This window comes from Brachyhypopomus gauderio, chromosome 8 (assembly GCF_052324685.1).
Source record: "Brachyhypopomus gauderio isolate BG-103 chromosome 8, BGAUD_0.2, whole genome shotgun sequence".
NCBI lineage: Eukaryota > Metazoa > Chordata > Actinopteri > Gymnotiformes > Hypopomidae > Brachyhypopomus > Brachyhypopomus gauderio.
Genome location: NC_135218.1, coordinates 4,718,677 through 4,744,669, shown reverse-complemented (window position 1 = coordinate 4,744,669; position 25,993 = coordinate 4,718,677). Strand labels below are relative to the sequence as shown.

General features: G+C 48.6%; 1 protein-coding gene across 3 annotated transcripts in view; it reads right to left on the bottom strand.

Annotated features, from left to right (window-relative positions):
- The window catches only part of tead3b (TEA domain family member 3 b), a 28,253-nt gene extending 2,817 nt beyond the window's left edge, over window positions 1-25,436 (bottom strand). Inside the window, exons 1-14 of one of the 3 annotated variants that reach the window (XM_077013898.1) lie at window positions 25,257-25,436; window positions 24,751-24,832; window positions 14,277-14,524; window positions 6,234-6,298; window positions 5,835-5,897; window positions 5,633-5,695; window positions 4,278-4,289; window positions 3,018-3,155; window positions 2,874-2,917; window positions 2,728-2,789; window positions 2,509-2,645; window positions 2,131-2,304; window positions 1,800-1,943; window positions 15-167 (exon numbers count right to left, since the gene is read on the bottom strand). In XM_077013898.1, the coding sequence (XP_076870013.1) occupies window positions 15-167; window positions 1,800-1,943; window positions 2,131-2,304; window positions 2,509-2,645; window positions 2,728-2,789; window positions 2,874-2,917; window positions 3,018-3,155; window positions 4,278-4,289; window positions 5,633-5,695; window positions 5,835-5,897; window positions 6,234-6,298; window positions 14,277-14,400 (1,179 nt within the window). In that variant the 5' untranslated portion in view covers window positions 14,401-14,524; window positions 24,751-24,832; window positions 25,257-25,436. Of the gene's footprint in view, window positions 1-14; window positions 168-1,799; window positions 1,944-2,130; window positions 2,305-2,508; window positions 2,646-2,727; window positions 2,790-2,873; window positions 2,918-3,017; window positions 3,156-4,277; window positions 4,290-5,632; window positions 5,696-5,834; window positions 5,898-6,233; window positions 6,299-14,276; window positions 14,525-24,750; window positions 24,833-25,256 lie in introns of those variants that run through there. The other 2 variants (XM_077013900.1, XM_077013901.1) reach the window with 2 other exon arrangements.
- Between the last annotated feature and the right edge of the window lie 557 nt (window positions 25,437-25,993).

The following is a 25,993-nucleotide window of genomic DNA, read 5'->3' as shown; positions in this document are numbered from 1 at the left end:
AGTTCTGTACTGACCTGTAAAATGGTAAAGTTCTCCAGTACGCTGTTCATCATGTATTTCTCGGGTAGGTGCTTGAGCTTGTGGATGAAGTTGATCATGTATTCACACATGGGCGAGCGGTGGATCCTGTACACGTACTTGCCGCCTTCCCCTCGCGCGTACTCCGTCTGCCGGTCACGAGAGTACACAAACCCACACACAAAATAAACACCTCATCAGACATCGCACAAATGGGAACGGGATTGCTAGCCCCTGCGTATTTGTTCGTCAGGCGTGGAAAAGCGTCACTAAGCAAAAACATAACGCTTCTGAAACGCCATGCATTTACTGTGCCACCAAGGACCTGTAGGTTTCAACAACGAAGGAGAATCCTTGATACAGCGCCATCTGCTGGGCGGAACCTGACTTGTCTGCCCATTAATTACTCCACATCACTCTTGCCTGGTTCTTACATCGGTTAAAACAGGCCCAAATCTGACCTCTCTCTCCAGATGTGACAAACTTGTCATTTGAATGGCATTGTGAACAGCGAAAACCCACATTGAATCTGACATTCGCAATTTGATTTGGGCTACTTTCATATTTGGAACTGACATCTCATAAAAGCAGAGGCCATGTCTCCACGGAGACATCATTACAATCTCTGCCCACTGCTGCCTCCTCACACTCGATAATTTGTTTCCAAATTTGATTCGATCAGAAAAATCAGATTTGGGCTGTGTGAACACCAGTGTTAATTTTGACAGCAATTTTTTATTTAGTTTTAGTCTTAGACTTTTGACTAAAATGTCATTTAGTTTTAGTCATAATTTAGTCATTGTAGTTGTTTTTAGTTTTAGTTGACTAATTATCATTAGAATTTAGTCGACTAATTATCAAGAATTTAGTTGACTAAAATATATCAGACCTAAATCAGACCTGATTTGGTTTTGAGAAAGGTAGGGATAAGTTAATAAGAGATCCAACCGTAACTACTTTAGCGTACATGGAGAGGCGGGACAAACCGGGTAACCGTCCAATCAGTACTAACGTCATGAAATTCAACTTGAAGTTAACTCGACAATGTCAGCAGGGAGAAAGATAAGAGGCGATTTAAGGACACATTTCTACTTTAACTTTGAGAAAAAGAAGACGGTGTGTAAACCATGTGGCACGATGATGTTGGGGGAAAAAAAACAGCAATGCCATAGCCTGCAGATGTGGTTTCATTTGTCGTATTTTTCCCCAGACATCATCGTCCCACATGGCTTACACACCATCTTGTTTTTTTTCCAAAGTCAAAGGAGAAATGTGTCCATATATCGCCTCTTATCTTTCTCCCTGCTGACATTGCCGAGTTAACTTCGAGTTGAATTTCATGAGTGGCCACAGTTCACAGGCTGGTATGGTCTTCCCGGGTTGTGTGCGATGTCAAGACGTTAGTACTGATTGGATGGTTACCCGGTTTGTCTCGCCTCTCTGTGTACGCTAAAGTAGTTACGGTTGGATCTCTTCTTAACTTATCCCTAACTTTCACTAAACTAAATCAGGTCTGATTGAATGTCGTCGCTGGCCAATATTTTCGTCTCGTTTTTATTCGTTGACAAAAATGTCCATTAATTTTGTCATCGTTTTTACCCCTTCGTATAGTTTTTATTTAGTTATCGTCTTGTTTTTGTCATGAAAAAAAGGTTTGTTGACGAAAACTATGACAAGAATTATTCTTCAACAAAGTTAACACTGGTGAACACAGCTCTTCGACAGCCGGTGCGGAGGCCGCATATTTTGAGCCAGAGGTGTGAGGTGGAGACGCGACTCACCTCCACTTTCTCCACCACCTGCTTGCCGAAGGAGCAGACTTTAGTGGAGACGGTGATGGTCATGTTCTCGGCACTGCAGTACTGGCTGCTGACGCCGTAGAAGGAGCCCGGGCCGTCCTGCATGTCACTGCTGTTCAGATCCGCCTGAAGGACCCACACAACGCAACCAAACCCTTTACTCTCACCTGTCTCCATCATCCACACAGGCTACAGCACTGCAAGAGCTCTAGAGTCGACCTGGCGAGAACACTTTAAAACTAACACGCGTGACGCTTGTTAATAATGATAATGAGTGATAATGGATACACTGGCCGCCAGGTGTTCCACCCACCCAGAATTTGACGAGGAAGAAGGCGTTCTGGGGGCCCTTTTCGTACAGCTCTTTAAGTCCTCCTTTCTTCTCGGGAAACTTGTCGTAAATCTGCCTGATGTCCACCGCCTCTAGCAGGGGGTCGCTGTACGAGGGGTTGGTTTGCCCGATGTGCACAAACAGATGCTTGCTGTACTGTAAACGGAAAAGTACAGCCAGGAATTTACACCGAGACAGAGCGAGTTGCACGGGCATACCGAGACATCGCGAGTTGCTCCTTTATTAAAAACCCACCGAAGTGCAACTCGTTGGCAAACCAGTTTTTTGACTTGAACACACTTGTGATGCATGTGAAGAGACCAGTGTATGTGTGTGTGTGTGTGGTGCGCAGTCACTCACAGTGTCTTGGTCACGCGGGACCTCCATGAAGGCGGAGTACTCCAGCATGCGTAGTTTGGAGGAAGCGATGGTGCGGTCCTGCCACACGGGCACAGCGGTGGCGCTGGGCGGGAGGGGAGGTGCCAGTGGCTCGTACGCTGAAAGGGTGTGGGGGGAGGGGCTCCGGTCAAAATAAATATCTAGAGACCCGGTCCTTATCCATGACGAAGAGCAGCTTACCAGATATTGGAGGTGGAACAGGGCCGGACAGGTTTGTGTAAGGCTGTGCAAAAGGCTTGATGCTGCAACAATCAGTACAGGAACCGTTAGAGGAGATCCAGGAGTTTAAGCCAATGTGAAACTCAACGAAACTCAACGAAACTCACTCCTGAGAAGGTCCAGGCTGTCCTGGGATTGGAGTCGGCCAAAACTGCAAAGGACAAAACAGAATTCAGGAAAAGGGTAAAGGTAGCACGCGTGTGTATGCCTGCGTTCGCGCCCTAGCCACTTGTGGGGTCTGGACCACTCACCCGGGGGGCAGGTGGGTAAGATGGCTGGGGCAGTGGAAGCTTGGAGACTCGATCTGGGCTGAGGAGATTTGGAGATACGATCTGAGCAGAGGAGAGTGATGCCATATTCTGCAGAGCCTTGTCTTTGGATGCTTGATCCTAGAAAGGGGTAAAATATATATGTGAGTGTTACACACACACACACACACACACACACACACACACACACACACACACACACACAGGCATGCTCCCTCTCTCCCCCTCACACACACACGCACGCACACACACTAGCACAGTCCTAAGTTACAGCTTAGGACTGTATAAATGGAATAAAACAAATTGCGAACATATACACAAAGCTTAGCCCAGTTTATACTTGCCCATAAGATGTAAAAAGCTAAAAACCATAAGTAACACAAATAAGTGCGGCAGTTCCAAAAGTGTCAGAGAAGGAAACCAGAGAGCACGTGATGGATCAAACTTCTGTGCAGCATCATTTTCCTTTTGCATAACAGTAAAGCTGTTAATTCTGTCAATTAGATGAAGCAGATTATAGTGCTGCTCTGTGTTTCCATAAGAGAGGAAAGAGGAGACAGGCAGAGGCAGTTAGAAGAAGGTGATTGGTAGATCGGGACCAGAGTACGCTGCAATACACGCCAACAGCCAATCACTGAGCCAGACTCCACCACAGCAGCCAGGACTCGGACGTCTGTTTAAACGCCAGTATGTTCAACCCAAATCACTTCCCTGTCTACTTTTCATCATTAGTCTTAATGCACAGCCAATCAGACCCGTCTCGAGTCCATTCGCTGAAACTGGTTCTTATAAGTGTAGTGTTTTTGCTCACTTAATTCAGATAATAACCTCTCCTTTGTTTCCAAAATGCACAGCATGGCACAGAAATCTTATAGATTGTCCCAAGATACTGTATACACATTTAGGATTAGACACTAGATGCGCATGTAATAAAATTCTGTCTATTAATACGCTTGGGTAACTGTCAAAGTTGGTGTCGGCTTACGCTTTTAGTCCACAAATTTCATGCACCGCTACGGTCTGTAATCGCTGTAATGAGAGTCATGACCGTAAACTGAAGCAGAGAGTTCACGGGGACACGAATGCCAGGGCATTCTACGGACACCCCAAGGCTTATGGGAAATGTATGCGTACAGCAGGGCGAGGGGGTGCGAGGGGGGAGGAGGGGGGGGAGCGGAATGCTGGGAGCTGTGCGGGGGAGGGGCGGGGGCAAAGCGAAGCAAAATCCAAATTCACACTTACCAAGTTCATGGCCTGAATCAAAAGAAAGAGATACCATTAGTACAAATGTCCCGGAGATCTGCACGTTAAGTGTGTTCTTGGCTGGTTTCTCTCAGATCATTAGAATCATTCGACCCTAACCAGACAGTCCGTTCCTGGACAGTTTTGTCAAGTTAGATTTTTTTTGTTGTGCCAAAAAACAAAGGCAAGTCTGGTATCCATTTGTATTCTTCCATTAACAAGTGACAACACTTGTGTGGATATCTGGATACAACTGTTCTTTAAATGTCACTTTCAGATATATAGGCGCTTAAATACTGTGCAAATACTAGTAAAAAAAGTCAGTTAGCGTCTGTATTACGAAAAAAGTTAAATAAGCAAAAACAAAAAAAAAAAACCTAAAAGAATGCAGACACAGAAAACCATTTTGCAATCTTAAAAAACTAAAAACTTGATTATTTATGCAAAAAGCACAAATGGCTAATACGTCATATACTGTGTACTACCAGTGTTAGCCAGGTTGAGGACACCAGGGGGCGATAGTGCCACAGTTAATTATTCTGACCACTATGAACTGCTTTAATTACTATGGTCACTATAAATTACAGTAAAAACTTAGACTATGAATTACTGTAATTACTTTGATCACTGTAAATGACTGTAATTACTTTGATCACTATAAATTACTATAAAAACTTTTAAGACTTTGAATTGCTGGGATTACTTATAAGGGTACAGTATAGTCCAATGAAGAGCCTTAGAACAAAGTTTCTGTCTTTAAAATATGGAGGATTTCATACAGACAGGTTCCTACTGCTTTTGTATCCTGCAACGCGAGACGCCCCGCTTTTTGAACTCCTCATGCACAAAGACAAAGAAAAACAAGCGAGCTAGGGCTTTCTTTAAACTCTACCTGTCTGGTTTGTTCTGAGAGCGTTCTGAGCCAAGTGAACTGTACAGGTGGGATGGACATAGGGCAGCTCTGGATGAAAGGAGGGAAAGGGGAAAGAGAGAGAGAGAGCTGCAGGAAAGTCTACAGGCAGAGCGCACGGAGCCGTCATGCACCGTCATGCTGTCCTGCTACACGGGTGGGCCCGCGGGACCAGGCGCGGGACTATACTCGAGCCATCGTCCATATACGACCTACAACAACGTGACGGGTGGGGAGGGGTGGGGTTTTTTTTTTTTGTTTTTTGTACTGAGCACCTCTATCTGACACAAGAGGACTCTGCCTTCATTGAGGTCTTCTTGTGGGTGTGTGGAAGGCCAATCGTGAGACGGAACACGCTGTTCCTTGTGGTGATGCTGCCTCTGATTGGTTAGCGCCAAGCCAAACGCCGCAAAGCCCCGCCCCCCGCCCGCAGAAAAGCGCATACCTTCAGCTTTGACTGTATTTCGCGAGATTTTCTTCGGGCAAGAACCTGCAAATGGCTAGAAACCTGCAGGAGAGAAGAGCGGAAAGGAGAGGAAGAGGAAAGAGGGAGGAAAAGAGAGAGAGAGAGAAAAGAGAGGCCGTAACCAAGGAGGGAAGAGACGCCGTTCGTACGCTAGCCGAGGGGCTAGCGGGGGGACACCTACCTTTATACCCGCTTGGAACTCGCGGACTTTCTTCCGTGCTAACACCTGTATGTGACTAGATACCTGAAGGAGTGTGAGAGGGTTTTAAAACACACATGCGACCAGTCTTTCACAAACAAACAAACACACAAACAAACAAAAACATACACAAACGACTGTTTAATAGTGTTTAAGGTTGGGGACATCCATGGTGGTCCACATTTTGGCTGTAGCCCCCTGTACTAGGTAGTCAGAGCCCCTGGTGGCTCAGGTCAGAGGACTGAGACGTGGGGTTGGAACACCTTTATATACATCATTTTATATATGGGTTTTTTGTGTACGTGTTGCTTCACAATAAGCTCCTGTGTTAGTACATTACTGGGAGGATAAATAAGGTCAGATGGCGGGGTAGGAGTGTACCTGCTTCCTCGTGCGTGTTTTTCCCGTCCTCAGTTTGATGTACCTGGCGATCAGCTCATTCCGACCTGTGGCGAGAAAAGAGAAAGTACGTCATTTATTTCTTTTACCAGAAGATGGCGCTCAAGGGAAGTACCAGGTACTGAACACGAGCGCACACGTACGAGGACACGCATGCAAGCACACCTCCACCCCCAACACCCCCCCCCACACCCCTCCAATGAACCCTCGTGGTCTTAATGAGGAGACTTACTGCAAATAGAAAATTAATAAACGTGGAGCTGTTAACATTTAAGTGATAGCTTTGAGCTAATATCAGGCGATAGCTGCATTTAAAACGGCACTCCACAACAGCAGGGTGGCGGGGCGATTGTCGGGGCGATTGTCGGACCGCGCGCGGTTCAGTGCGTTGCCAAGGTGCCTCGCAGGCAGGAAGAGCAGCTTTAAAAGAAAAACATTCACCACTTCACTACGTTGCTTTATATAACATAAGCCTACAGAACATGTGTCTACATCTCATCTCCCAACATGACAGTGCTCATAAAATGAGTGGTTGTTAAACTACTAAACTGGTTCAGTGCTTCTATTCCAGGCCGGACTGTCCTGGTCTGCGTGCGACGGGTCCCACGGTCTGCTGAAGGACTGGGAAAGACGCGGCCGTGTGTTTGTGGAGGCGGAGGGAGATAAGGAGAGTCTCTCCTTCGTGGCCAAAGCGAGTATGATTTTGTGAAGGATGACAATCTTGACTACAGGATATCCTGTGTGTACGGGCCTCCGTCATGCTAGATCTCCCAATTGAACAGTTGACCAGACAGATGTTTGCACGAGCGTGTGTGTGTGTGTGTGTGTGTGTGAGAGAGAGTGAGAGAGCAGCTGCAGTAGGAGCACATTTCATCACTTGCTGGTAGTGAAGATGGGAGACAGCTCCACACAGCTCCTGCGTTCATACCCCCCCCCCTACACACATCACTCAGTGGGGAGGGAGGGTTTACATACGCAGGTCTTCACCAGAGGGAATTGGGAAACTGGAGTTTCACAGGTAGTCCAACACCCGGAAGAGACACAATCCAAAATCCCTCATGCCAGTCCCCAAAAATCAGGGCCGACATATACGCATCTAACCAGATATTACCACTCCAAAATCGATCAGGCCAAACACAGTATTCTAAAATATCCTATAAAATTGAATTAGATCAGGAATTAGGCTTTAAAACATACACCACGTGTGTCAATCAAAACTGAAACCTTATAACCATTAAGCTATAATTTGCTTTTATCAGTAAAAGTCCAACTTTTGCCAATAATCCCTCTGGTGCTACTAAATAAAGCAGCTTATATTTTATATAGTCTCTCGATCCTTAGTCACACATCTTCAGATCCGCCCAGAGGAGGCACTGCAGCCTGGAAATGTTCTGGGCTCAAGTGTTAAGAACCAGAAGCTTGGGGTATTCAAACACCATGATTACAACTTTTGGTCTCTCTCTCATACACACAAATGCACGCGCACACACACACACACACACACACACACACACACACACACACACACACACACACACACAGTCTTCATTCAAAGCCTTCATTTCCCTTCCTCTGCTCCATCAGTGACCATAAAAGTCAAGCAGTGCAGTTCTGAGCAGAGGAGGGACAGAGAGAGAGAGACAGAGAGAGAGAGAGAGAGAGAGAGAGAGAGAGAGAGAGAGAGAGAGAGAGAGCGAGAGAGAAGCCTTTCCTAGCCATATGCTGCCCCCCCCTCCCTTTCTCCTACAGACACACCCGCATAATATTCTGCTTCTCTCTCTCTCTGCCTCCGCATTCCTGACATTCCTCTGCGCCCGTCACATCTGCCCCACATAACCCGATTGGACGAGGCCGGGCCGAGAGCATGCGCAGGAGACAGAAGACAGAGAAAGAGGAAAGAGAGAAGTCTGTGAAAGGAGGGGAGAGAAGGAGATGAGGGGGGGGGGCTTTACAGTTTCTGCCAACAGCTAGCAGCTGGAGTCCCCCCCCCCCTCCCCCCACGCCACCCCCCTCAGCACGCTCACCAACGGACACTTGCACCTGCCGCGGACAGTCCTGACCCCACCCCCTCCCCCCTCCCAAACCCCGCCCCCCCCAACCCCCTCATCTGGTCTGCATCTCAACTGTCACCCTCAATCTCACACGGCTCACATGGCTCGGCAGACAAACACGCTCCTCTAGGTGAGGCAAATATCTGAGGGCGAAATCTCTCGCCCTTAGCACAAACCGATGTCATAAGATAAGCGTGGGCATGTGGGCGCTAGGTACAGGCGGGGCGGGATGGTATCAAACGAACTCCGCCTCTACCCGTGGGGGCAAAAAAAGGGGGGGTCGGGGTATGGGTTGGCGAGGTCACGCGGCTCACACACGGCTGTGGGCACACGCTCACCTTCAACAGAGACACTTTTCCTGGCTCTCCCGAACCACCAATTCACCTTTAGAGGGCTCTCTCTCTCTCTCTCTCTCTCTTCATCCATCTCTCTCTCTCTCTCTCTCTCTCCCCAACTGCTTCATGCTCTCACTCTATTCCATAACAACACTCAGGTCCTTCCCTGTGCCAGGAGCTTCTAACCCCAGCCCGGACTGCCCCTGCCTACCCTGGACCCCGTCGTTGGGTTCAGAACCGGCCTGACCGGTGGGAAAGATCAGGAATGTCCACCAATCGATAGCCGGCCTCGTCTCACCCCAGCAGGCGTTAAGCCTCCACCCACCACGTGACACAGCGTCCCAGCTCGACCTGTTCGCTGTGCTGCCGTGGCGATGCCCTCAGGCTCGCACCGCCCTGGAGGGCGAGCCCCGTTACCCGCTCACGCACCGACGGGGCCGTCGACAGCTGCCAGGCCTGTTTGTGGGCAGCTCGCACTGCATCGTGGGTAAACGCAGGTGTAGGACAAACATCTCAGCCACAGAACAAGCCCGGCTACATTTCTGCCAGCCGCCTACGTCGTGAGTCACTCCAACCTCGTGAGACCCTGCGTACGAGGACGAAAGGACTCAAACACGCGAAAGACACCACCTTGTTTTTCCATTTCTTCGCGCCCAAAACCATTGCTTGCTTCGCGCCGTTATCAGATCCAATGTTTACAAATAGCGTTTATGTGAAGCATGTGATAATACGTGAAATCGGGACGGTATAGGAACGTGTACAGGACAATAGAGGGCAGATTAACTTCCGATGTCCACCGAAAAACCATCGGAGGCAGAAGAGCTCGTCCCACTGTACACTCCTCAATCACAGTCAAAGTCAACATGGACGACGGTTTAAAAACAAAACAAACAACCCGAGGTGGAACAGCGCTTTAAATAAAACCCGTCCTCCGCCTGGCCGACCCCGGCGCCGACCCAGTGGCAGGGGTGGACGACATTCTCCGAGCCTCACGTCAGTGTTGGGATTCGGCGTGCTGAGGTCACCCTACTCGTGAGGACTACTTCAGTGGCAGGGTCCTTGGGCCCAGCTAGTACGGCCTCGGATGACTGGCTGTAAGCGGAGAAGGTGTTTACTGCTATGGAAAAAGAGCATGGCAGACCCCCCGGGGGGGGGGGGGGGGGGGGGGGGGGGGGGGAGTGTGTGGGGGAGGAGGGTCCTGGCTGGCCTTAGAGACACAGGCAGCAAAGGGCTGAATGGTAAACAGTTGCAAAAGTTGAAAAAGCCAGGGGTTGATTGGTAAACGATATGTAGGGCAAGGTTTATATTCAAATGTGTTTCTGAGCAAAAGAGAATGCTCCTCGGTTGCGTGTGAACAAGTTGTCACGCTGTGGAGAGGCCACAAATACCAGAATTTTCAGTTTTAGTTTTTTTTGAAGTCATACATCAACATTTGCAGAAGGCTTTCACAAGTGGCCACGGTCTGAGGGTTCGGCCGCACTCCCAGGACTGATAGGAGATATGGCGCGGTGTATCAGCAACTCGCCTCGATTACGAAAAACAACAACAACCGACATACTCAGACTCTTTAAAGGCATGTGATAAAGAATGTGTGCGATTCATCTCGGAGCACTCTCGCTTACGTAGTTAGCTGGAGCTAACCTGGGCCGAAGTGCAGACACAGGTCCAGAATGACATCGGGGGAGGTCAGGGGTCAACCAAAATGCTGGAAACAATTGTGGAAACATGAGGGCAGTGCCCTTGGGTGCCCCCACCCTCACAATGCGCCCCCACCCTCACAATGCACCCCCACCCTCACAATGCGCCCCCACCCTCAGCGGGTTCAGAACCTCACTTGCTCCAAGTCACTAACTAAGTGACGGTGCAGATACCCATTCAGAAGAACCGAACCACACCCAAGCAGAGCGCTGCAGGTTAGCTGTCATGATTTGATATGATGACACACAGGTTCTGGAACAGGTTGCAAAGTTTGTTTCTCTTTTTTTTTGTTGTTTTTTTTTTTTACCACTAATTAAAAGAGAAAGAATTCACATAAGGAAGTTGGCAGGGTGTTTATTTACATGAAAAGATTGCCATTTTACAGTTTAAGTTGATGTATTATTGTACATCACATCATCTCCAGTCAAGACAACTAATATCAGCAGGAAGTGCTTTAGCAGTTTGATCTGCTGATGCTAACTTTCCATGTTTTTCTAAAAAAAAAAAAAAATTACAGGGTGCGAACCTGATTCACTAAGTTTTCCATGAATGTTTGAGGGCTTCCAGCGACACAGAAATCCTGTCTTCCAGGTGGAAACTCTGAACAGGAGCTCCGTAGAACACAGCTTGGCTCACGGCATCACATCTACCTTGGACACAGAGGCTTTAAAAATGTGGAACCGTGCTAAAAACAGTCCGACTTTGCGCTTTGGACCCGGCGCACGGGGGAATCCTCCCCGATATACCGCGAATCCGACGCCTGGAAAAGTGCTAACGATGCGATGCGGCCTCCCGAAGGGCCTCGCTATCTGCTTCTGCTACCGACGGGCCCCTCGGAAGCCGAGGACAAGCAACGTGTCCTTCTGGGCTATCGGGAGGCTGTAAATATGGCTCCGTTTAGCAGTACGGAACAGGGAGAGCCAGGGTGACGTAACCTAGGCCCAGCAGTAAGGCTGTGACGCAGCCCCCTCCCTGTAATCCCCAACTCCCCCCTCGTCTCCGCCCATCCGAGCCTGGAAGCGCTGAGCTTGGGTCAGTTTTCGCACACCTGCGACGAGCGAGGAGGGCGTTTCAGCTGACCACAGATCAGCAGCAGCGAGTTGGGTGAGGATTTTGGGAAACCAGAGCCACGAGGGTTCGAGTTCGGCACCTGCTGTGGGTTCTGGACGGCCGGAGGGCGACGCTTCCAGGGCCGGATCGGCCAATCGGCAGCAGCGAAAAAGTTCCAGGAGGGCGTGTACACGGGACCGGGCGGAAAAACGGAAAGGCTTCGTCTTTCAGAAACGAGTGTTCCGTCTTGTGCGCGGGGAAGACAACCGAACATTACACGGTGTGGCGAGGGCCGCCCAGAGGTCAGAGGGCGGCAGGGAGGAGTTCACAGTCCTACGGTGCTGGGGGGGATGGGGGGGGCTTTAGTGCAGGTCCCGCGAGGACAGTGGGGAGGGGGGGGGCAGCGGTGTGCCAGAGCGTTCGTGCTAACTCAAAACAGCACAGCAGTCCTACTCACCTGGGTCTCCCTGCTGAAGAGGAGCAGGGTGGGAGGAGGAAGGGGGAGAGGGGGGGAGAGAGAGAGAGAGAGAGAGAGAGAGAGAGAGAGAGAGAGAGAGAGAGAGAGAGAGAGAAGCAGAGTGTGTGCTCTGACTAAATGATATGCAGCATAAGCTCACGCGTGCACACGCTAACGCGCTAACTCCTGAGCCTGGAGGAGCTACGCCTCGACTAACCGTCCATTTCGTTACGGTAACATCTAAACGTGGCGCACGTTCATCTCGCGGTTCTCCCGCTCAGCTGAGCCCCGCGTCACAGCACCGACACCCAACCCAGCTGCTCAGAACTCTCCTGGCTACACTTTAAAAGCTGGGAGGTCATACGAGGAAAAGCCGGCAAAGTATGTAATGACTTTCTCTGTCATGTGGTTAAGGTTAACCATGGCACAGCGCAATAAAACACCTGAAATCATTAAAGCGCAAGAGTATGGAAGGTGTGGAAGGAGGGAGAAGACAAACGTACGTGAGAGAGAGAGAGAGAGAGAGAATCTGTGAAAGAACATGCTTTGATTGAGCAAGACACACAGAGCTGGTTTTGCCACTTTTTTTCCAACCCTGAGAAAGACAGAGCGAGAAGGGGGAGAAAGAGAAAGACAAAACCTATACCTATAACTGGAAACTGGAGTTGGAGATGATCAGAGATGCTAAATCAAACCAGTTTTGGGAGAAACAGTCAAAGGAGAAAAAAAAAGGAGCGATTGTGGTGTGAGCGCTCCACAGGAGAAACCAGTCTGAAGACTGTTGGCCTTTAGAACTTCAGGCTGCCTCTCGGGACAAGTGGAGGCCTGTTTGGTACTGCAACATGAAAAACACAACTACTGGCTATGATCTGCGTGTGTGTGTGCACACGCGTGTGTGTGTGTGTGTGTGTGTGTGTGTGTGTGTGTGTGCGTGCACACGTGTGACGTGAAGGTTTTCTTTCCTTTGAAGAAAACCCAAGAAATCCCAAACATGTGTGAAATGCTCGGGTTACAATTCTTTCTAAAACCGTTGTTTATGTAAGGTCAGGTGAAGACCAAGGCTGATTTGGCCATCACAAATTATACTCACTTTAGTGCGACCTGAAAGATTTAGTGAGGGAACAGGTTTTAGTGACATGACATGAAGTCACTGAGCGCAAAACCTGTGTGTGTGTGTGTGTCAGCAGGAGGGTAAGGCTGTGTTAACTAATGGTTGCCTGTGCTGCACGCACCCCGTTCCTTCAGATATACAAAACAAGTGCGCAAGAGTGCGCGCACACACACACACACACACACACACACCCACACACCCCCCCTCCGACTTGGAAACACCCATGAACCACCAATAAAATTCTTTCCCTCCAGCAATCTCTCACTCGCACACAATCTCGATGCAACTAACCCCTGTGGTGCTCACATATGATCAGAAGAGAGACTGGGCCAGAACCCAACACTGCGCTTCTCCACAGGAACCGTTTACCATGCCTGCTGATGTGGACCAGTTGTGGCTTCACAACCATCTCACCAAAACAAGAACGATGACACAAGTCGTGGGTGAATGATGGATTGTTTGTCAACAAAACCCGTCCAGTACAGTGGCTGACCAGGAAGAATCCCCAAGATGGCTGAATTGCTTTTTGGTCTTGCGTAGTGTAAAGCAGGACACATTAAAAGCTGACAGAAGATCAAGTGTGCTACAGAGAGAAGATCTCCATTAATCATGAAACTCCCACATCCTCCATATCTGCAATCGCTCACCATTTACCACAGTTAGTACAGGCTTCATCTGTCAGGCACCGTTCTCATATTGTTCTTTCGTGATGTTGAAATCACAGAAATCTGCTACACAAAAGAAACTCTCAAACATGTTTCAGCTATTTTTTTATGATGTGCTGTGTGTCTTTACTAATCTCAGACACTACAGATATGTGGCGGTTTAAAGACCTGCAGTTTTCACATGGTCCAATAATTAGGAATACCTCTTTTTTGTCAAAACATTGCCGTGCTTTATGAATCTATTATAAAGTATTATTGCAGAGTACGGAGTGTTGCACAGCGATAATCAGCGAGGGTTCTGGCTAAACAGAGGAAAAACCCTCTTGAATTTGGAGTTAATGTCTTGCCCACATTAGCCACAAACGCAGCAGTTATCCAGTAAAACTGAATAGTTTTGCAACAGATGAGCCAGATAAACATAATCATTTCTTGCTGCTTTCAAATTGTGCTGCAAATGCAATTTAAATGTTGAAATAACCATACGGGATCACAGCGCACGGCATCAGTCTGGGGCCTCCTGACAACGCGGGTCCAGTCACCGTACCAAAAGGCCCTTCTGCGAGACCTCGTCGGGCGGAGAGGAGAACGCGCCCCACGTAGCCCGGAAAGACAGAACCAAAGGCTGGGAGGTGGCGTCCGGACGGCCGTGGGCCCTCACCGTACATCTTGCCCTCGTCGGAGAGGATGATCTTGCGTCGTCCGCAGGGCGGGTAGATGGCCAGGGCCTCCTGGAAGCTCTGCTCGATGTCGGGACTCCACACGCCCTCTGCGTCGCCGTCCATGGTCTTGTCCAGCTCGTCGGAGCCATCCTCCAGGCCCGGCTGCGGGCTGCCGTTCGCGCTCCACTCGTTCGACGCAATGGTGCCGGCTCGAACCGGGCTCAGTCACGAGCCCACTCCTTAGATACTGGGGGGGGGGCAGAGAGAGAGAGAGAAATCCTTATGAACAAAGATCTAATAAAATTACAAACACATTATAATCCTATGAAAAAATACAAATTCATACAAATATTCTAGATAAAGAATTACAGAGACAAAGTAAACTGAAATTAGGTGCAGCCGCTAACCAATTAGCAAAGCTAAAATAAATAAATAAATAAATAAATAAATAAATAACACACATCTCCTGATTCAAACTCACAGCAGCGCACACATGCTCCATAAACCTGCACGCATCGTAGCTCATTTCGAATTGACCCATAAAAGGAGGGGTGTGTAAACAATCGGAGCACGGACAGCTCTTACGACTTCCTCGGGACTAACGTCCTCCCAATGACAAGAGAATTTCTGCCATTATATAAAAAGGCCTGAAGGAGGAGGCCAGGCCTGAAGAATGCTTGTGGTCAGGCGCGAACGCTCCGATGTGGCTGTCGAAACGTCTGAAACTGGTTAAGGCCTCTTAACTGTTTTCCAGACTACTGCTTCGCGCATGCTATTGTTTCTGGGCTCCAGGCTCCCAGGAGCGGTTATCATGGCCACATGATTCATTCCTTTATTTCGCTTTCTGCTGATGTCGGCTAAAAGCCGTGGTCCCGGGTGAACGCGGCCACCGGGGCACGTGATCCGAGGGGCGGGGTCCTGGGAGCACTGGAGTTACGGCTACGACAGCGCAGCTCGTGGAGGCCGGCTACGAGAGTGCATGGCAGTAAGGGCCGGCATCAGTAAGAAGAGACTGGGCCTCCGTAGAACCTGCGACTGGGGAGAACGGTTTCCAAAGTTTCCGCCACGTTAGGCGTGCGAGGCCCGCTATCTCGGAGCAACAAAGGCGGAGGATTAAAGATGACTAACTCTGATCTTATCGTTATTATTGAGGGTCTGCCATGGCTGAAGTTTAGTGATCAAAGCCGTGGAAAAAGAGCAGGGCCTAATGGGGACACGTGGAGCAGGCCAGCACAGATGCGTGGGGTCGCCCAGGGTTGAAAGGGGGTTAAAGTGGGACATTCCCCACAAGGCCCAAATTTGGCCTGATGCAGAGCAGGAAGCAAACCTGAGACCAGAGGGACATACACATCCATCCTGCGCTGAGACAGAACTCCAGCAGAGCTACCTTTCAGCAGTGTGTGTGTGTGTGTGTGTGTGTGTGTGTGTGCGTGCGTACACTCTCATCCACAGCCACACAGAGCAAAGGTCATATACAGCAGCCCCTAACGCTTGAGGAACAAGAGACGAGGGAGCATACACACACACACACACCCACGGCAAGGTGTTAAATACCCTACATAGGGTATAGTTATATATAGTCCACACTATGCTAAGGTGACACATAACATATGCTTTCAAACAGTCAGACTGTGTTGAAGGGGAACTCACGCCATACAAAACGAGTGCAGAGGAGGACAGGGTGAAGTGTGTGTGGTACGAGTGTACTCGACACCCTGTGGCAAACATTCACCCTTGAATATGGGTAGAAACTGACCTACAGCTGTTTGACAACCGAAAGGGTAAGAATCCCCGTCATCTGAGAATGACAAACCTCTGAATAACTCTTACAATACATTACACAAAGCTTTAAATGTCCCTAGTCTTTTCACTGGCTGGATATTGTTCTCTGCAATATCTCTAGCTGAACGCGTGCGTGTGTGTGTGTGTGTGTCAGTAGGGGATCTGGTGAGACAGGAGTAGAAGACACACTGCTCTATTGGAGAGCTGGGCTTAACTTCCAGACATCTCCTTATTAAGGAAGCACAGTCTGAGAGTGCTCCCCCCCCCCCCCCCCCCCCCCCCTTCTCTGAGCGTCCTCCCCCTCCAGCACAGACGCCCCACACTCCTGAGCGCTCTGCCCAAATAAGGAGAGGTGAGCCTGGGCCGAGGGGAGGGGAGAGTGGCGGGCGAGAGGAGGAGTGTGTGTGGGGGTGCGCGCCCGCAGCTGGGGGGGGGGGGGGCTAGCGAGGGTGCAGGGGGCCGACAGGGGACGGCGCACGGACCCCTTTCAGACGTCCCGCTCCGAGGCCCGGACGGCCGGATCGCTCTGGGTGTCCCGCTGGAGCGAGAGCGGACCGGAGTTGGATCGACGGTGGTGCGAGTTCCTGAGCTACGGGCACGACGAAAGGTGGGGGGGGGGGGGGGGGGGGGGGAGTGTGTGGAGGGACACACCGCTGCTCAACACACCGCTGCTCAACACACCGCTGCGAAAAGGCGGAGTGAGTCGGTTTGTTGGCAACTGTGCGGTGCACACACGGCAACACGTTTGCTCTGTTCACGTGCTTTTCTCGTGGTTTCTTGAAGAAACAGTTCTGGGGAAAGAAAGGGGGGGTAAAAAAATAAAAAAAATAAGAACCCGGCTGAATTCAGACATGCAAGACGAGCTCTGAGACGAGAGGAGCTGAGAGGTCTTTAAATCAAAACCACTTTCATCAAATCATCTGCTCCTCAACGCTCAAAAGACCTCTGGCGCTTTGTAGGAAAGCTACCTTTTACACACACACACACACACACACACACACACACACACACACACACACACACACCAAACAGAGCCCTTACTCAGTCTATAATGCTAAAGAATTCCCACGTGCAGTAGGAATGTAAATACGCCAGTGAAAGCTCCATGGCACATGCATCCACCCGTTCAGTGACGGTAGCCCCCTCTCTCTCTCCATCCACCCCCCCCTCCATCCCCACAGTCCAGTCACCACGTGCTCCGCCTGTCGGTGCTGTACCGTAGCGTGACGTGTTCATACACAACTCGTGTCTCGTTCTCTAAGCCTCCACAGGGATCGTCCCCCTCTGTTCCCGTCCCCCTCGGTCTGGTGGGGACTGAGGAGAGACACGTCCCCTGGTGAGAAAAACCAGTGTGCGTTTGTGAGCTCAGTGTGGGAAGCCCTTAGTCACCGGTCATTTCTGGAAATGAGGGGACGGGCGGGGGGGAGGGGGAGGAACTGGTCAGAGAAGGTTCAGTCTGAAGGATTTCTGGATGACCCACAAAAAAGTGGGTGGAGGTGTGCATGACTCAAACTCGTGCTGATGACGATGACGACTGTTTACAAGGATTTCATGAGCAGGGTCACTAAACAGTAACTGATCTAGCGTCTTGTAATAAACACAAAATGAGAGAGGAGCCACCAGTGGTTCTCTTGAGTTTGCCCAATTCTTTTCGACTGGTCAAAATGGACAATGTAAGAACCAAAGTGGGGTTCCACTTCATGAAGGTCATCAATACAAAACAGGTGGAGAAGACAGACGGAGAACTCGACAGACTATGGAGCGGATAGGAAGGAACCCAACAGATCCTCCCCACCTCCGACGTGAAATTATTTAAGAGTCGCCTAGAAGCATTGAATCTACACAAGCACCTCTGCAGGGATCTAGACAAGCATACCAACTTGTAACTTTGTCCCAAAACAGCACCAACAGACTACAGTCTTCTAGAAGACTTACACAATCCCACCATAGGTGCGGATGGATTCTTCAGCGCTCTTGCTTTAAGCACGACTCTTCACGAAGCCTCTTTCATGCGTCCTCCACTCTCCATAAGTCATCTTATTAAGTTTCAGGGAGTCCTCTAACTGTCGACAGAGTGTGGGGACTTTCCAGCGCAAACAGACGATTCTACTCATGAAGCGAACTCGGGGCCCATCTGTGAGCTAGTCTTCCCTGGCGGCCATGTTTTTTTTTTTTTTTTCTTTTTTGGCAGGAAAAGGTCGGGGGAAGGATCCTATCCAGGAGGGAGGTCTTCACGCCCTTCTGCTAGTGAAAGAGGGCTTGGGGGGGGGGGGGGGGGGGGGGGGGGGGTGCAGTGCTGGATTGGCAGATAGCCAAGCTAGCACCCATAACCTGCCTTTTGTTCTTCGTGTACGTTCACCTCTCTTGGTAAAAAAAGTGACGGGGGGGGGGGGGGACCCAAAACACAGTGAGAGGAGGGGCGACTGGGATCCATTTTTCATGGCCTAGACTGAGGTGACTGCCCCAACGAGTCAGAACTGGCCCAGGCTGGACTGGGCCTGGGGCAACTAAACCAAATGCTAACATGCTAGGACACACGGACTACAGACCGCATGACGCAAGGGCCACGGCTGAATCCCTTATTGTACGAGTGGAACTAATCTATACGGCCTTCTCAAAGGAGTCCCCTGCTTTTCCTGTTAAACGCTAGTCAGAATAGGAGTCGTCTTAAGAAACTGCTGCAGCTGGAACTCTTGTTGGCAATAGCCACCCCAGGGAGGACGCCCCCAGGGTAGCGCCTGCAACACACCCTTCTTTAACTCAAGTGTGCGGACATACACGCACACACAAAATCATGCATGGATGTGTGTGCACACGCACAGACACACACAAATTTGCCCATGTCCAAACATACATGTGATCATGCATACACACACACACACACACGTATACATTTGCAGGCGCACAAACACATGCACAAACGCAGATGCCCACACAAACCCACGCACACATACACACACACACACACACACACACACACACACACACACACACACACACACACACACACTTGAGAGAACAACAGGGCTGGACAAGTGTAGCAGCAGCTGCTGGCTCAGGTCGGATTACAGATAAAGACGTTCTGGGCTGGGGGCAGAGCGGCCCGCGTTGCACAAAACCAGCGCCGAACAAAAACCAAATCACACCACTTCACACAAAGCCCACGGCCCAGTACCGGCCTCCCTCCCCGGGCTCAAACGCGTATGCCGGCTACCGCAGATCGGTCCCTCGAGCCACACTCGTCCCACCCCGCAGATAACGAACTTCTCATCTGACGCTTTGCACCGGGCGACGCGAGGGCTGTACCCGCAACGAATTTGTTAAAGAGGGACAGACGGACGGACGGGAGAAAGAGGCCCGCAGCTGCCGCTGCCCGTCCACAGGGACCCTGCCCCGTTTACTGGTACCGAGAGCTGGGGCCACATACCTGGCCTCCATAAAACCTGGGTGGTGGTGTTGCTGAGGGACAGCGCAGCCTGTCATAACACCTCCAGCTTGAAACACACACCGCTTGCCAAACACAAAAAACACAGAGAAAACAACGCTAGTATTGAGCAAGCACGGTGCGTGTGAATGTAACGAAAGTAACAGCACATGTGAATGTAACGAAAGTAACAGCACATGTGAATGTAACGAAAGTAACGTGTGAACGTAACGAGTGCAACAGTGCGTGTGAACGTAAATAGAGTAACAGTGCGTGTGAACGTAAATAGAGTAACAGTGCGTGTGAACGTAGAGTAACAGTGCGTGTGAACGTAGAGTAACAGTGCGTGTGAACGTAGAGTAACAGTGCGTGTGAACGTAGAGTAACAGTGCGTGTGAACGTAAATAGAGTAACAGTGCGTGTGAACGTAAATAGAGTAACAGTGCGTGTGAACGTAAATAGAGTAACAGTGCGTGTGAACGTAAATAGAGTAACAACACGAGTGACTATAACAAGGGTAACAACGTGGATATGTAACTAGAGCCATGTACTGCATTTAAATGCAATGAAAACATTTTCTGAATGTTAAGAATACGTTTCTGAAAACTGTGTAAATTAGTGTTCTCTGCATTCACAAAATACTGCTGAGAAGCTTACAAAATAAAGGAACTTGATCAGTAGGACCGAAGCAGCCTTCCAACACCCCTCCAGAACCGACACAAGTGTGTCTGGGTTCCAGAGCCTCCCTCCCCCTCGCCTCTCGGGCTGTGGTTAAGTCTAATAAATTCTACCCAGCTCCTCCAATAGCTTCCTCCTACTTCCGTTCTGCCTCGCCACTCAGGAAACAATCAGAGCTGAGAGAGCGAGTGAGAGAGAGCCGAGAAAGAAAGAAAAAATATGGTGTCTATGAAAGAGAGCAGGAAAGATCCAGAGATGTCAGGGAGCAGATCTAAGCACAAACTCTGCCCACGCGAGCGTGTATGTATCTTGTTCCGTGTTAGCTTGTTGTGTAATATACTCTCTCATTTCTTTCCAGTCCGAAGCTACAAACTCAGACGTGAACCTCGGGGGGGATCGCTAGTCTTCGGTTCCCAGCCTTTCACGTGACGTCGAGGAGGAGGTGGCCGGCCTGCTCGGAGCCTCTGCTTTCAGATAGCATACGCTCCCTTGCGGCATCTGTATTGCAGCCGGCAGAGGAAAGACTGACACAGGGGCTGACGTGTGGGCCAGAAGACTCCCGCGAAAGCTTGAGTCAGCACTTTCCTCGGAAAATCTCCAGGCAAATCTGCGGAGCAGCGCTCACTGCCCGACTTGGTCATTTAGTGGCTGGGCCAGGGGCCGCTGCCAAACCCCACGAAACCTGAAAGACATGCAGAGAGGGGACTGCTCGAGGCGGAGGGAGGGAGGGAGGGAGCGCAAGAGTGTGTCAGTGAAAGAGACAGAGAGAAAGAGAGAGAGACTGAATGACCTTTACTTGATTTGACCTGCCATTGCAAAACTCCAGATATTTCAAGACAAAAACGTCTGAGGTAAAGACGTTTTGGACTTGGACCTTAAATAATAGCCTAAACTGACATTTTGATGAATAAAACACACACAGTCCCTCTGAAAGCCACAAGAAAGTCAGATGCCCAGGCTACCAGTATAATACGCAGCAGCGGACCAAGGAGCAGACGCGTATGCAAAGTTCAGCCAGGAGGCTAGTCATATCGAATGTTCATCGGAAAAGGCTCTTTTTAAGCGGACTTTATTTACCCGCCACATTCTAGTGAAGAGTCTCATGCAGCCAGCTGTCCTATCTAATAATAACCTAATGAGTTCAAACAAAACAAAGAAGTGGTGGGGTGGGTGTGGTGGGTGTGGAGGTGAACGAGTGCCTCAGGTGCACACACGCGCGTGTGCAGAACCCTGCGGTTCATGGGCTCCACCGCTCTGCCACGGAAAAGTGGTGTGGCTTCACGAACAACTGGAACGTTCAGCACCCTCAGACGGCCCGAAACAAAGGCCACTCTGTTCCAGCCGATGGCCCCGCTCCTCCCCCTCGAGTTGAAAGGCCAAAGGGGAGCCCAAAACCTTATCTGCCGACGTCTCGCACATGATGCGTATGTAAACAGATGCCTGGAGTGCACTCCTTTTCATCGTGCATGTAAACACACTTTCGTGGCCAGCCTGCCGTCATAATTAATAAAGCATGGCGACACATCATGTGTTCTTTGGCCGGAGCTCTACAACTGCCTCATTTGAAGCGCATGTGGAAAAAGTCTCAGATTTAAAAGGGGGAAAAATTATATTTGGGGAAATTGAATACATTATGAAATGTTTCCTTAAGCAAATGTTTGGGTGGCTTAAAGAGTGAAACAGCAGCAAACTTCCAAAGCTGTGAAACGGACGTTGCTAACACAATTAAGAGTGGGTGATTAGTGAGCTAGGGGGAAAGGAAAGAAAACATATCTTCTCTCCTCTCCAGTTCTTATTTCTCTCTCCCTCTCTCTCTCTCTCACTCACACACACACACACACACACACACACACACACACAAGATATTTGCTCAGGCCTGTGTTGACAGACGGGTAAGTGGCTACCTTTTGGAGGGTCACTTCTAAGGCGGGTGCTAAAAGGCTCCGGCCTGCACAAACGGGGAGGACTCATTAGACACTGGGCCTCGATCGCAACCTAGCGAGGGAGCTATCACCCAGCCAGCACCGTGAACACACGCGCGTGCACACACACACACGCACAGCCCAAACAATCTGTTCCAACCAGTCTCATTTGCTCTTAAAACGAGGAAGCATTTTAAGCTTTGAAAAAGGATACGTCTTTACAATATCAGTAATGATGCCAGCGCGTTTTCATTTAAAACCCAGAAATGAAAATGGAGGCGGTGCTTGTAAGTCACAGATAATGAGGCGGCTTCCAAGCCAAAACAAACAAATCATCAAAATTCTATTGTTGACTTGTTAGACATGAAAACCTCATTTAGTATGGAGGAGCCAAAAGGCATACAGTTAGCTGGGTTACTTCACACAACGTCTAGCACAGCGCAATTGAAAGTCAATCGCAGAGAGTGAGAGAGAGAGCAATCTCAACACCTGCAGCTGATCAAAGAATGCGGCTCATACATAACCAGAAGAACTGTATTCAAATGCAAAACAATTTTTTTTAATGGTCTGAACTGCTTGGATTTAGAAAACCTTTTTTTTCCCCTTTCTTAACACACAATGATATTATTTAATTCCACTGATTAAACAAACACACAAACGACACAAATAACATCAGCCTGTAAATCACAAAAGGTCTTTTGACCGCAAAGTCACACAGTGAGCGCTAAACAATAACTTGAGGACGACCACTCTCCACGAAACAAATCATCGTAGCCTTTTCCACCAGAAACTGAGCAGTGTCACGTTAATGAACTTCCACTTGGAATAACACGGAGGCCTACTGCTGAGGGGGAGGGCAAAGAAAACCCCATGAATCTAATTGGCAGCCACTGCATTCAACTGAAAGCAAAAGACGTCAACAGCAAAAAAACAAACATATTTTGTCACACACGGAAGGTTTGCCTGATGTCTGGAACAGACGGAGGAAGCAACTTAGGTGTTCAAGAAGGGCAGAGGCACGAACACAAGGGCGGTCTCTGCCAGCACGGCGGAGTGCTAAAGTTAATCCAGCCCAGATTTACTCTTGCCTTCAAGGTCTAATATTAGAAGCCTTATGTGTTGCTTGGGTTAAATTACTTCTTTGTTTCCCCTGCTCTAATCTGACTCCAGGAGTCAAGTGAAAAAGCACCAAGCACCATCTGGAATTTCTAACTCGTTTTACTCTCTTCACGGTTTAAAATTAGGGATGGCACAAGATTTTCTCATGACGCTAGTCAGTACCAGTCAAAAAGCCCTTCCAAAACAAAAAAAACAAAGGGAAAAAACAAACAAATAAACAAAAACAACCTTATATCAGTCATTCGGTGAGGTGAAATACTCAACCATGTTTTCACTCTTCATTTGACTAAGATAAAACCTCTCATTCACATACTGGTTTGACAGGGCTAGCTTAGCCTAAAATGAGCCTTGCAGTATCTACTGAGATGGTCTAACTTCCTGTCACACAGACACATTCAAGCATGGACAAACGTATATGTGCAGCCACATTCACAAACACTGCTAACTTTTCTCTCCAAAACACATTGTCAGTGGTTATTTTGTGTTTACTTTAAGACTGATATGTGCCCAGAAAAACTATCAAACAAACCGACTGGAACAACAATAACCTCGTTTTTATTTTATAACTCAATAGTAAAATCTCTTCATATCACACACACACACACACACACACACACACACACCATCTTAGACATGTTGGATTCCACAGGACGAGATCAATGAATTATTTTTTCAGACTTCAATTATGAAATGTTTGATTAACAGAAATTTACCTTTTGCCTCTCTTAAGAAGCACAACCCTCTTCTGGGGACGATAACCAGAGTTTGTAAATGGAGGTACATCATAAGACAGATCTAACTATGCTGCAGAACCAGAAGAGGCAGTCTGGGCTGAACCACCTGGAATGAACCTGACCAGCCGCATTCTGTTCCTCCGCCAAACCTGCCAACGGTTAAGACTCCAACCTCAACAAGACAGTGTAGACTTATGCAAGTTCATTGAAAGAAATCACAGAAGAATAGCTCAAAACTGTGACAAAGACGTCCAGGACAGGCAGGAGAAAAGTCTCGTCTTGGCGGGAATATGCGCAGCTCACACGGTCCAACAGCAAAGTGCTGTGTGCCTGTGTGGATATGATGGTGCCCTGTCACGTTTCGTAAGAAAAAAATATTACGAATGTCCTAATTACAAAATATATTCCCGAGAATTTCCGAAACATTAACTGAATTAACAGAAATGATACCAAAGAAGGCCAATGTGTCAATTCAGAAGAGTCACCGTGGCGTGGTGAAGTCATGAGTCCACTTCCACAGTAAACGATGACTCTAATCCGAGAGATTGGGCTGCTGACTCACTACGTTGTTTTAGTTGGACACGCAGATTACTGGCCATGTTCACGAGTTCGAAGCGAATTACAGACCGTAGCTAATAATCCGAGATTAGGCTGCGCGCGCTGTGTTGGACGAGCCGAGATTTATTCACACTGTCGTTTTGATTTTACTTTCCGCGATAAAGAGCGGCGGCCCTTAAACGTTAAAACAACATGTTTGTGCCATTCTAACAAGTTACAGACATAAAACTAGAAGATAAAAGTGAAATTTGGTTACCTGTGAACGTGGAAGCAGGAGTTTGAGCGGATTATCGTCCCAAACAGCCGAGGTCGCCCCGTCCTTTCTCTTCTTGACAGCCCTGGGGAAGATTAAAAGTTCTTTTCTTATTCTCAAAAACAAGCTTGTGGAGAACCAGAGCACAGGTTTCAAGAAACCGACCAAAAAACGCGACATTTTGTTCGGTTTTGGTCAACTCTAACTCGGATTAAAGGACGGTCTCAAACTGATAAGCGGACTACAAAGAACGATGCAACTTGAATTTTTTAATTCAGTGAAACGTAAAAGTTTTTTCGATGTCAGGGACACAAAATCGCGTCTCCTGCGCTGTCACATACACAATATAGCATATACATTCGCATTTCTTTCCATCATCCCACCCTACGCAGGGAGTTCCGTCCAAAAATGCAAAATATGACAAAGATCTGAAAACTTCACTACAGCGGCATGAAAACTCCAGCAAAAGACACGAGACAAAGGAGCCGTGTGGGTCCTCACTCACTCACCTTTAATCAGAAAACACGTCTCCGTGCAGGACCAGCACCAAATATTCATTAATTCAAACGCTTATTTGTTTTCTGAGGCCGTTATTGTTTTCAGTAATATTTCTCCTGGTTTGACAGTAAAGGTGGAATGCGAAGTATGGGTTTGGTATGAAATTCACGCACTTCACTGGAGGAGGAAAAAAACGAAGGAGGAAAAAAAGTTGAAGGAGGGGCCATTGGGCGTCAATCAACGGAGTTGTGGGCGGAAACTTCTCCAAAATGCCCGCCCTGTAGTTGCAGCCGGACTGTACAGTAACGCTCAAAACGTACAACAAATGCTGTCGATTTAAGTACAGCAAACAAGTGACCCATTAACAGTGTTTTATTTCAGCCGTTTACTAGTTCTATTTTATAAAATATATAATATATAAGCGTTTTACAGGAAGGCGAATAACCAGGCTAAACAGATTAAAAAACTTAAGACTCAGTTTCAATGATACAGTGGCATTTATGACAATTATAGTTATAAAGCATTGAACTTTCAGCCTAGATTAAAATATTTCTGTATTATGAATAATGTGAGTGGGAAACTATGTGAATTTGGTACAAACTTAATGCACTCCTGAATGAAAATGTGAATTTGAGCTGCTACCAAACCCTTAGAAGGACATAATTGTGGAATTCAGTGAGAATTCACTACATTCCAGAGCGATGAGGGCAGTGAAATCTCCTCACGGTTCGCCACTTCGTCTCCAGAG